The 11,765-nt window shown below is 58.7% G+C and overlaps 1 protein-coding gene across 3 annotated transcripts in view; it reads right to left on the bottom strand.

The window, feature by feature from the left end:
- Nucleotides 1-10,418: 10,418 nt before the first annotated feature.
- Nucleotides 10,419-11,765, bottom strand: part of KCNH2 (potassium voltage-gated channel subfamily H member 2) — a 33,142-nt gene continuing 31,795 nt past the window's right edge. For all 3 annotated transcript variants that reach the window (XM_060155890.1, XM_060155891.1, XM_060155892.1), the window contains one exon: nucleotides 10,419-10,952. In XM_060155890.1, the coding sequence (XP_060011873.1) occupies nucleotides 10,824-10,952 (129 nt within the window). In that variant the 3' untranslated portion in view covers nucleotides 10,419-10,823. The remainder of the gene's footprint in view (nucleotides 10,953-11,765) is intronic.

Genomic DNA, 11,765 nt, shown 5'->3' with positions numbered 1-11,765 from the left:
CAGCTTCCAACGATCTTTTGGGGAGACGGGGTGGAGAGGACTTGGAACCAGAGACCTGACAGTTAGGGGAGCCTCTGCTACTGAAGAAAGGGGGAACACTCTCCCCAAATTACCAGCTGTACTGGACCAGCACAGAGCTGGAGGAAGGACAAGGCACAGACACACTGTGCCCCCATGAGTCAGGGGGCATCCTGCATCCAGGGAGAAAATCAGGAATTGAGAAAACTGCGGAGAGACCACACTGTGGAGAGGCTAAATGGGGGGGACTACCAGGTGGGTCACAGCTCTTTGTCACCACCCCCTAAACAGCGGGCCTCCCCAATCCCATCTGTGAAGACCCCACAGGGACGCCCCACCATGCAGCAAGTCCAAAAGGATGTGTGGGCTTCCCTGGTGGCGCAGTGGTTGAGAATCCGCCTGCCAATGCAGGGGACACGGGTTCGAGCCCTGGTCCGGGAAGATCCCACATGCCGCGGAGCAACTAAGCCCGTGTGCCACAACTACTGAGCCTGTGCTATAGAGCCTGAGAGCCACAACTACTGAAGCCCGCGTGACTAGAGCCAGTGCTCCACAACAAGAGAAGCCACCGCAGTGAGAAGCCCGCGCACCACAAAGAAGAGTAGACCCCGCTCGCCGCAGCTAGAGAAAGCCCACGTGCAGCAACAAAGACCCAACGCAGCCAAACATAAATAAATTAATTTATTTAAAATAAATAAATAAAGTGTATGATTCGATGTTTTTAAAAAAAATAAAATAAAACGATGTGCCTGTTTTCAGGCAAAAAGTCTGGGAGAGGACAGGTCATCATGGAGGAGAGCATCTCCACCCACATTGAAGAGGCGTCCCCCTAAATCCCAGCTCTGCGTGACCTGCACACACAGCTCTTACAGCTAAGAGTCGTCACCGGATGGGGCAGCATCGCATGTCACAGGAACGCCACGGACAAGTCTTCGTGGAGAAGTTCAGCTGCGAGGCTAGGCTTGGCAGGAGCGAAGGACTCGAGAAGGAATACAAGAAGCTCTGTTGGGCCCTCAGGAGGGGACCTTCACTATCTTCTTCCATCTCCCTCCCGTGTTTCCAGCTGAACTACAAGATACTGAAGGCCGTGGCTGGGTCTCATACAACCGCTGTTGGGATCCACCCAGCGCCCGGCCTGCAGCAGGCTGTGGGGCAGGAAGCCATGTTGCCCTGAACTCTCCGGCCTTTGGCAACTCTTCCACTGAAAATTAAAGGGGACACACTCTGTTTTTTAAGGGCCTTTTTTTTTTTTTTTTAAGGGCCTTTCTTGACTTTCTAACATTCTGGGTGGCGCTCAACAAAAATATTCCACTTGAAAATTATCCAGCTCTTGGTTGAGGTCAAGCTGGGGGAGGCTGTGGTCGTGAAAACCCCAGACAGTTGAGTTTGCTCTGCTTGGAGTCTAGGCCAACGGGCCAGGACCCTCAGCCGCGCTGCCCAGGCACCCGGGGGGCTAAGCAGGGTCTAGAGCCAGGGGGACGCCAGCCGGGGAGGACGGAGTGTGGAGAGAGAAGTGCTGGTCCCGTCGGCGTCCATTCCGTCCCCCTTGTCCAGCATTTAGTCCAAGGAGCTGCCTCTTTTCCAAGGTCGCTTGCAGCTCTTCCTCATTTTATGCATTTCCAAACCACGAACTGGACAGTGACTCAGAATATTCAATGTTGGCCAGTCAGTTGGCAAAAAGTTAGCAGGAGACCACGAGGACTCTGTCCTCGAGAAGCAGCCCTTTGCCCCTAACCCTTCCTCAGGGCCGTGTCTGATGTGAGGTGGTTCTCTAATAAGCAGTGGCTCCTACTGTCCCTTCCTGAACCCACCCCTTCCAAACACCCGAGGTCCCACGAGTCTGTGCCTCTGCGAGAGGGAAGCTAATTGGCTCGTGAAGAGAACTTCCTGAGACCGGAACAGCTCAGGCCCAAACCAAGCGTTGACTGCACGCCCTTCGGGATGCCTGTGTGGAGGGACAGCGGCAGAGCCGAGCGGTCCTCAGATCTGCCCCTCTGGGCTCTTCGCCTCCCACTCTGCTGTTTGCTTTGCATTTTCCTCACCTCCTCTGTAACCCCCATCTCTGCCCCTAGATGCCCTCATTATGCATCACTAATTATTATTGCAGGGACACTGTTTGCTAATCAAAAAGAAGGAAGGAAGGAAGGAAGGAGGGAGGGAGGGAGGGAGGGAGGGAGGGAAGGAAGGAAGGAGGGAGGGAGGGAGGGAAGGAAGGAAGGAAGGAAGGAAGGAGGGAAGGAGGGAGGGAGGGAGGGAGGGAGGGAGGAAGGAAGGAAGGAGGAAGGAAGGGGGGACTTCCCCGGTGGCACAGTGGTTAAGACTCCACGCTCCCAATGCAGGGGGCAGGGTTCGATCCCTGGTCAGGGAACTAGATCCCACATGCATGCCTCAACCAAGAGCTCTCATGCCACAACTAAGGAGCCCACAAGCCGCAAATAAGGAGCCGGCGAGTTGCAACTAAGGAGCACACCTGCAACAACTAAGACCCAGCGCAACCAAGTAAATAAGTAAATATTAAAAAAAAAAAAAAAAAAGGAAGGAAGGAAGGGGGAATTCCCTGGTAGTCCAGCGGTTAGGACGCTGCACTTTCACTGCTGAGGGCAAGGGTTCAATCCCTGGTCGGGAACTAAGATCCCATAAGCCACGCGGCATGGCCAAAAATAAAAAGAAAAGAAAAGAAGGAAGGAAGGGAAAAGAAAGCCAGCTTCACTGCAGCCCCCTCTCTCCGCTAGGGGCACGGGGAGCTCACTCTGGGTCTATCGGGTGCGTGTCTGGATAGCATCCCTATAGTCTGGAAGGGCCTCAGAAGGAGAAGAGTGGTGCCCCGGGCAAGGTCAGCTAAGAGCAGCCTGGAGACACTTGAACGGATCTGCCCGAGGTAGTGAGGGTAAATGTGGGGCAGGCCAGGGAAGTGGGAAAAAGAAGAGTCAGAGAAGCGTCTTCAGAAAATGGGAACTGACCAAGAGGGTCTTGGAAGGGCTAGGAAGGAGGTCAGCCAATGAGAAAGGCATCAACAAGGAAGCAGCCAAGAATTTAGGACTGGAATGTCTGGGATCATCTTTTAGGCTGTTTTCTGGGCTGTACAGTGAGATGACTTCCCCAGTGTTCACAATGACCTCCAAGATCTTTACTAATCAACCGCTACGTGCAACACCTTTAATTAGTGGTGCTTTGGGATAATGAAGAGGAGGGGTGTCCACCTTAAGCCCGAGTGCCCTGGAAGAGAGGTGGCAGCAGGCACAGGAATTACCACACACTCAGGGGACAGGTGTCTCACAGGTCACAGGGCAGCTAGCCTAGAGCAGAAGCCTCACCCCCAGGGCATCCCCAGAGACCCGGGGAGGCACTAGGCACACCCTACTCTCCCCTGGATGGGGCACCAGCCACTTCTCAGCACCCTAGGGGAAGGGCTCCCTGGGGGCTGGAGGACGGAGGGCCTCTGGGTCATGGCACAGTCACTGTTTAACCTCGTCCCCCCACGCTCCTTTCACCGGCCCTGAGAATAACGCTTCTTTATGGCCGCTCAGAGCCTCACATCAAGCCAAACTTCCCTGCGGGACAGTCACAGTTCTGGGGGCCCAGGGAAGATTGACTTTAACTAAAGCTCTCTACTCTCATTTTCCCATCTGCTAAGGGTTTCATTCCACTTAGGCCTCTTGAGACCATGAGATCAGCTTCACTTGACCTTCCTGGTGTCCCTGACCAATGCGTTCCCTCTGCTTCCCCAGCTGTCATCACCTGGCAGAACAGAAAGAGGAAGCCAAGCCGTTACCCTCTCCAGGCTGTTTCCCTAATGACTGAGTTTCTTGCCAGTTAGCATCTAAGCCTTTTGCAGCCAGACCTTATGCTATTGCTAATTTTAAAATAATGGTAAGACGGCTGAGCTAAATTCTTCTGCTCTGGTTTCTAAGCGATGGCTCTTGCCAACTTCCAACTCACTTATAAGGTGTGATTAGAAAATAATGAAGCTGATTATTTAAACAAATGCCTCAGAACACGTTCTTTTTTTTTTTTTTGAAAGACAGAAGTTTGCCAAAAAGAGAAGAAAAGGGCTTGACCTGTACTTAGACTTTTAGAAAATAAAGTATCAAGAATCACTTTATTTTAAATGATACAATAAGATGATCAAGATAAATTGAGTCTTTACGGGGTTTAATAACATGCACCTACGCGGCTTAAAAAAACCTGTTACTATTCAGTCTTTTACTAAATCTTATTGATTTTTACACCAACCACTCTTTTATGATATACAGTTATCTAAAATTGTTTCCAAATAGTGACCTTGAAAGGCCCTATGATTCAAATTTGTTCCGACAGTTTTGAGCACCTGAGATAGACGAGACCCACTACTTGTGTGCTTTTGACGGCCCCTGTGTGGTCGGACCACCGTGTGAGCCCTGGAGGTCACCCTGAGCAGCCAGGCTGAGCACCCTCCAGTTCCCACGGGACTGGCCACCACTGGGGAGAAAGGCGGATCCTTCAGACCTGAGGTTGAAACAGAAAAGCCCTACGAGAAATCGCTCTCAGCCTTGACCATCAAAGGACAAATGAGCGGCCACACAGAGGACCGTGGGCAGGAGCCCTCCACGCAGAGGCCCGTTGGGAAGTGGAGATGGAGCAAGACACACTGGCAAAGGGCCTGCCGTCTCCCCGGCCCCACGACAGAGGCCTCCAAGGGAGATGAGAAGATGGCCAATACTCAGCCAGTCCTGTTTCGGATGACAGACAGGAGAACAGGCAGGGTGTGTGGAGGCGCTGACAAAGGCCTGAGCCCAGTGCAATGCGAGGTTTAGATCCACTGAGGCACCTAGAGAGGACATCCTGGAGGAGGTGACGTGTGAGCTAGGACTTGAAGGATCGGAGAGTTTCTCCAGGCCGGGAAGGACAGAGCCTGTTTCCAAGAAGAGGGAAAGACAGGCAAATGCAGGGAGAACTCAAGCATAGTTAACAGGACGTGATCTCATGAGGCTAGAGTATTGGCCACGTGGCAGCAGGAGATATAAAGGCAGGTGAGTCTGGAAAGGAAGATGAGAACCCTCTGTGCCAGGCTGACGTGGAGGGCTCTGTCCTGCAGGCAAAGAGGAAGGAGCCATCTGTCACGTCAGGACCTGGGCATGCTTCAGCCCATCTGCTCCTGCGACGTGGGCAGGGGGGTTGCAGGAAGGGCCTGGCACAAGACCTGCTGCCCTGCACTGCGGCAGAACAGAGCCTGGAAAAGAGGCCTGCAGGGGCTGCCCCCGGAGGTATGGCCAGGCCAGGGACCAGGCATCTGAGAGGGTGATGAACTTGCTGTGATGGGAAGCAAAGGCAGGGGCTCCCCAAAGCTCAGGTGAGCGACGGCCATCACGGGATATCCAGCTGTGCCCCTAGATGCCCACCGGGAGGGATTCCAGGTGGCATCAGAGAAGTTCCCTGATCGTAACCCAGAGCAAGGACCAAGCCCCAGGCACTGAGCTGAGCCAACAGAGTGGGGTAGAAAACGTAAACCCCGTGGGTCCTTAGGGGCCAACCAGACCTCACGTCTGCCTATCAGCGGAGGCGGCTCAGGGAATGCCAGCTACCCCAGAGCCCCCTCCTCAGCCCTCACACCCCAAGCCTGGCTGCACAGGAAGTCACAGCCCCCAAAGTCAAGCACACGGGCCCTTTGGATATTAAGGATTCTACTGCTGGGCTTCCCTGGTGGCGCAGTGGTTGAGAGTCCGCCTGCCGATGCAGGGGACGCGGGTTCGTGCCCCGGTCCGGGAAGATCCCACATGCCGCGGAGTGGCTGGGCCCGTGAGCCATGGCCGCTGAGCCTGCGCGTCCGGAGCCTGTGCTCCGCAACGGGAGAGGCCACAACAGTGAGAGGCCCGTGTACCGCAAAAAAAAAAAAAAAAAAAAAAAGGATTTTACTGCTAATCGCTCCCCAAATCCAGAAACGTTCATTCAGTAAACTGTTGCGTGCTCGCTCGGGGGAGCCACTGCGCGTGGTGCTGGGGGACAGAGACAGGGACGGTGTGGCGCAGAGATGACAAGCCCCTGGATTTGGCAGTCCAGGGTAGGGAAGGCGGGGTGGGGAGAGCAGAGGGTGCTGCAGGAGCATAGAGGGGGCCCCAGCCCGAGGGAGGGGGCGCACCAAGCAACTCCTGGAAGAGCCACCCAAGGACCAGCAGGAATTCACCAAAGGGCGCTCCAGGCAAAGGAACAGAAGGTACAGAAGCCTGCAGGGGAGAGAGGTCCTAGAAATCGCAGACACCTGCAAAGGTCTCCTAGTCCCTGTCTTGCCTAAGGGAGATGGTGTGCCCCAGGCTCGGGCCAGCCCGGGGGACTCAGACTGCCCGGGTTCATGCCTCAGCTCCACCCTCAGGAGCTGCGGATGCTGGCAGGTTCCGCGAGCCTCTGGGCCTCGGGTTTCAGGCAGTCAGAATAATGCTCACCGCAAAGGATGGGCTCCATGAGTATCGATGACTCTTACTTGTCACTGAAACGTGAGAGCTGCCACTGCCTGGACGGAGAGGAGCGGGGGTCCACGTGAGGACAGGGCGGGGCGCACTTGCACCTGGACTCCGGGCAGTGGCTGAGTCACGCGGCCAGGAGGCACCACCAGCACCTCACTCCGCTCCTGGACCTTTAGGTGCAGAGGTGGAGGTGGGGGAAGGCAGGCCGGGCCTGCCCCGCGGTTCCTGTCCCCCGCCCCTGACCAGACTCCGGCTCCAGGCTCTGCCACCTGCCTTCCTGGGCATCGGCTACCGCGTGGACCTTTCCTCGCCCGCCACGGCCCCTGCAGTTCCCGCCCCACCCCTCTGGCCCTCTTGGTTTGGGAGAACCCTCCAGTCTGCACAACAGCCCACCCCCCGCCGTTGGTGACTGGCCCTGCAGGAGAGGAGGGGACTGCACCCTCGCCCTGCCCCCCCGTCACCAGAGTCCTGTGGCTCCAGGAGCCCAGGTGACGGGGGGGCGGGGATCAGGTCTGGGGCAGCGGGCAGTTGCCACAGAACCGGGCAGTGCAGGCCGGAGGACAGGAATGGAGTAGAGCATGGTGACCCGCGGGTCCAGGGTGAAGGGCCAGAGCCCCGCACAGATGCCCCGCTTCTGCTCCGCCAGCCGCAGGAGGCCTTCCCCAGCCCTGCTGGCCAAGCCCAAGGGTCTCCGTCCCGGGGAGAAGGGTTGTGCTTCCTTCGTTCATTCAGGAAACATTGCGTACATCCCAGTGCCCGGCACTGCTCGGGGGCCCTACAGTCACAGTAGCCCCACCCACAGGGAGCTGACAGTCCAGAGCTCACTGCCTCAGGCCGGCAGGGGAAGCGCCCTTCATTTGACCATGGAACCTGTCCTAGGGTGCAGCGTGGCGGCACAGTGGTCCCCACACCTCCTTCTTCCCTCTCTTCCTGAGCCCCAGGAACGAGATGCCCCTTAGGCATCCCTTCTCCCAGCCTCCCAGGCTACTGGCTTCTGATGGTCCTTCATCTTCCTTCCAAAGCATTTTTACTGATTTCTATTTAAAAAAAGAAAAGATGAGGCTGGACCTTAGAAGAGTGGGCAATGCATCAATGCATGGTGAACAAAGGTGGTCCCTGGAGGGAAACAGCCTGCTGTACCCCCAGCCGGCCCCCAGCATTACCACCCACCCCTCCCAACACACCTGGGAGCCCGCCTGGTCCCAGGGACGCAGCAGGACCCCATGAGGGCTGGGGCCCCCCTATGGGTTCTAGGCAGCCTTCAGCCTTGAGCAGACCCTGCCCGAGAACTTGCCCCCGCCCGACAGAGAGCTCCCGGGTCACAGGCACAGCTGTGTTTCATGGTACCCTTCGTGCGCTGGGTGGAGCACGGTCCCAGGCTGGCAGGAGGGGGTGTGCTTCCACCTGGCCAGGGCAGGGGAGGGTGGGGCAGGCTGGGAACGCAGGCAAGCAGTCTCCTCGCTGGGCTCCACACTGGGCTGCACTGCCCATTCACTGCACCCCCGCCGGCCTCTCAGGTCCCCCAAGGCCCAGGTCCAAGCCCATACCCTGCGGCCGGCCAGCGTTAGCCCCAATGCTGTGCCCTGAGGGTCACTGCGGCCCCTCCAGTGAAGCCCGGAGCTGCGCACGACCACCTACCCGCAACACTAACACTGGTCAGTTGCCGACCCTCCTCACGTGGACCAGCGGCACCCACCTCTGCGGGGTGTTAGGGGTTAAATGACACAGCCGGGCAGGTGGAACCATCGTGAATGGAGCCACTGTGACCGCTGGCCTCCGCCCCCTCTCAGATCTCAGTGGTGGCTCCTGGTAGGGACCTGGCACTGGTGTCCTGGCCATGCAGAAAAGCTCCTTCAACCGGACTGAGCAGCCCAGCCCCTGGGCACCCACATGCTTCCATCGAGGACAAGCACAGAGAGGCTTCCCCTCTGCTGGGCCAGCCCCCACCGTGAGCACAGACATGTGCGTGTACACACACACACACACACACACATCCCTGGAAGCGCACACATCAGGCCTCCAGGCCCAGGCAGGGCACTCCCCTGGTGGCGGGCAGCTGACTGTGGACGCCGGCATGTGCCCCAGAGAATAACCAGCGTCAAACGTGATACAAAGCCTAGGGAGTGCGGGCCCGGGTTTCACCTCCTCTGCTCCCCACGCCCACCAGCACGGGGCCCTGACTCGCTGCGCCGGCCCTCAGCCCCTCCCGCAGGCTGTCCCAGGCTCCCCCAGCCCTCACCGCCACACCTGGACAGAGTGCTGCGAATCGGGGCTGAGCTCCCAGATGAAGGTGCTCTAAGGACGGGACAGATGGTAAGAAGGATGGAGAGAGTGCCGGAGAGCGGGGACTTGGCCCAGCACCTCGGTCCCCGCGTGCCAAGTGCAGCGAGCTTCGTCTGTCATTTCATTTCTCACCATCAACCTCACGGGGGCCTCTGCCCGTGTCCGGGGCTGAGATCCTGACGGCGTCTGCTTGCGCCCGTAATCCGTGAGCTGACCCTGAATCTAGGGCATCCCCCCAGCTAGAACCCCACCCCACGCCCACACACATCAATCCACCAGGGAGGCCTGCGTGTGCGCTCCCAAACCATGAAGAGATGCACGCTCACGCTCACGTGTACACCGCGTACACACGTGCCAGATTCCGTTGCACAGAGCTGCCCTTTCTGCCTGGCCCACGTCTCTGGGTCACCCCTCCCCACCACCGGGGTCTATTCCCCCACCTCTATCCCCCGTGCCCATCTTCCGTGCCCTGTCCCCCAGGGCACGCTGAACTCACAGGGACCCCTCCCTGGTCCCACCCTCTGGTAGGGGAGCCAAGGCCCTGCTGCAGAACCACCAGGAACTTCTCTCCTACCCGCTCTGGAAACAGAGCACCCTCCAGGTGGCTCAGAGACCAGGGTCTCCTGCCAACCCCCTCCCCATCCCGGGCACGGGCAGTAATGGGCTCTGTTCAAAGCAAGGCTAACACACCCACCTCGGAGGGTCAGGGATTACAGGACTAAGCGACCCTGGAGGCCTTGGGCAGCACTGTTGCCCATCGGCCCCTCCTGCTGGCTGACAGCCGCCCTACCACGGCCACTGCACGGCAGCTCCTCTGAGACGCTGGGTGTTCGCGCAAGACCAGAATGGCACGTGGCACGCAAGACCAGAATAGCACGTGCACACGCGCACACTCACGAGCACACGGATGCACACGGCCACCGCCCTTCACTGGCCCCAGGACATCTGTTCTGACTTGCCCCTCCGATACTGGGAATGAGCCGCCTGAAACTTCCACCCTCTTCAGGCAGCTCCGCTGGTCGGGGATCACAGGTGACCAAGTGACGGAGGTGACGGAGGTGAGGCCCGTCTGGAGCCAGACACCAGGGGGCGGGGGCTCTGGTCAGGGTAGAGAAAACCGGCGTGCCCAGAGTTGGTTTGCTGTGGGGGGCCAATTATATAGGATCCGCGTGAGTCTGAGTCAAGGTCAAGAGAAGGCCAAGTTGGGGGCTTGGCCAAATACAGCCCCAGGTTAAAATCAGTACGGGCTGGGCTCACGAGCTGTGTGAGGGAAGAGTACAGCCGCCAGCAGTCAGCCTGGGGCCAGCTCTGGGGGCCAGTGTGCCACCCAGCAAGCCACCATGACCCTGAGGGGCGGGACCCCAGGCCTGGCATCCCATTAGGACAATCTCTATATGTAAAAGAGTCCAGGTGGCTCTCTGCCATCCTGAATCCAGGACCACATGGAAGCAGGGCGCTCCGGAGGCCAGAGGTCCTGGAGGTGACTTGTGTCAGCCCCGAGGGAGCACCCCGACGGCACAGACTCCACACCCAGACGTCGGAGCTGCCCCTGCAGGCCCTGTGCGCACAGACAGATCGGCCTGGATTCCCTCAGAGAGGCCAGTGCACCGGACACTATGAACGTGAACACGGGGTACAGCGTGCTGATGGCGGCACCCTCCCAGCACCCCTGGAGTCTCCTCAGGATAATTATTTATTATTCATAGTCATCAGCATCTTCATTAATTATTCATATGATCCTTAATTATTATCCTTAACAATAAGAGCAGTAAATAGCAGAAAAGTCCTTGAGGTGCCTGAGGCCCAGGGCCGGGTGCCTCCGGCAGTTAGACCGGCTACTGCCCCCAGGGCAGTGAGGGGACCACAGACCCCCATCTACTGCCCGGCCCTGTCCCTGCCCCTCCCCCCCGCAACGGGGCCCAGGGGACCGCAGGAGGAGATGGTCCCAAGGGCTGGAGGAGGAGCTGTGCCTTCCTATTCCTCTCCCGTCAGCGGCCAGGGCCTCCCGGGCAGGGCCTCCACAGGAGGGGCCCAGGCAGCGCACTGAACCCTGGGTGAGCCATGTGTCCACACTGGTCAGCCCCACTAACTTCCCGGGTCTGAGCCGTGTCTGTGCAGGGGCTGGGAGGTGAGGGCCCCCAGCTGGCCCGGCAGGGAGAGGCGTCGAGCAGGGCCGTCTTGGGGTAGCTCCTCGCACGCCATGAACTGGGAAACCTGCAAAGAAACCGGAGTGTGAGAAGCTAGAAGCCAAGGGGCAGGGGAGGGTCAGAGGATAGAGAGGGTCAGGAGACCCTGGTGACAGACAGAAGAGGCCTGGAGGGCACAGGAGAAGGGCCAAGGCAGACAGAGCACGACTCCCACGGGCTCTGGGGGAAACGCGCTCTGGGTGGGCAAGAGCCAGACCGGGCATCTGGGGGCCTCGGGAGCTTCTGCCTGACTTGGGGAGAGCCTGAGGCCACAGCCGCTCCCCTCCCCAGGGAACATGGCCGCTGGGTTCAAACCCCATCCAGGATAAGGGGCCCTGAGCTGACACAGAAGCTGTACAGAGAGAGACAGGGTTCTCTCCTCCAATCTAGAACTCAGGGACCTAGACACAGAGGCAGGCGGGCGGCCAGGCCTCGGAAGGCCAGGCAGGGTACCAGGGCCGGCAGGGGGGCTTTGTGGGTGCTGGCGAGTCTGCTGTGAGATCCCTGCGGAGGAGGCTGTGAAGGGAGACTGGTACATTGGCTGCCGTGGGCCCTGGTGTCTGCAAACAGGAGCAGACGCCAGAGGGAGGGAGGAGCAGATGCCAGAGGGAGGGAGGAGCAGATGCCAGGCCACCTCTTGTCGCCAGAGGAGCCCCATTCTTGAGACCCAGACACAGCTGTCCTGTCAGGAGGCCAGGAACACAGGTGTCCACTTAGGAGAGGACAAAGGGCAACAGAGGCCCATCCCTGGCAGGAGGGGAGAGATGCGGGCCGGAAGTGCTACCCTGGGGCTTAGCCAGAGCCTTCAGGACAACCCCGCAAAGCGCTGAGCATGAGAGTC

This window comes from Lagenorhynchus albirostris, chromosome 8 (genome assembly GCF_949774975.1).
Source record: "Lagenorhynchus albirostris chromosome 8, mLagAlb1.1, whole genome shotgun sequence".
NCBI lineage: Eukaryota > Metazoa > Chordata > Mammalia > Artiodactyla > Delphinidae > Lagenorhynchus > Lagenorhynchus albirostris.
The sequence above is the reverse complement of the archived record's forward strand: the minus strand, read 5'-3'. Positions and strand labels throughout refer to the sequence as shown.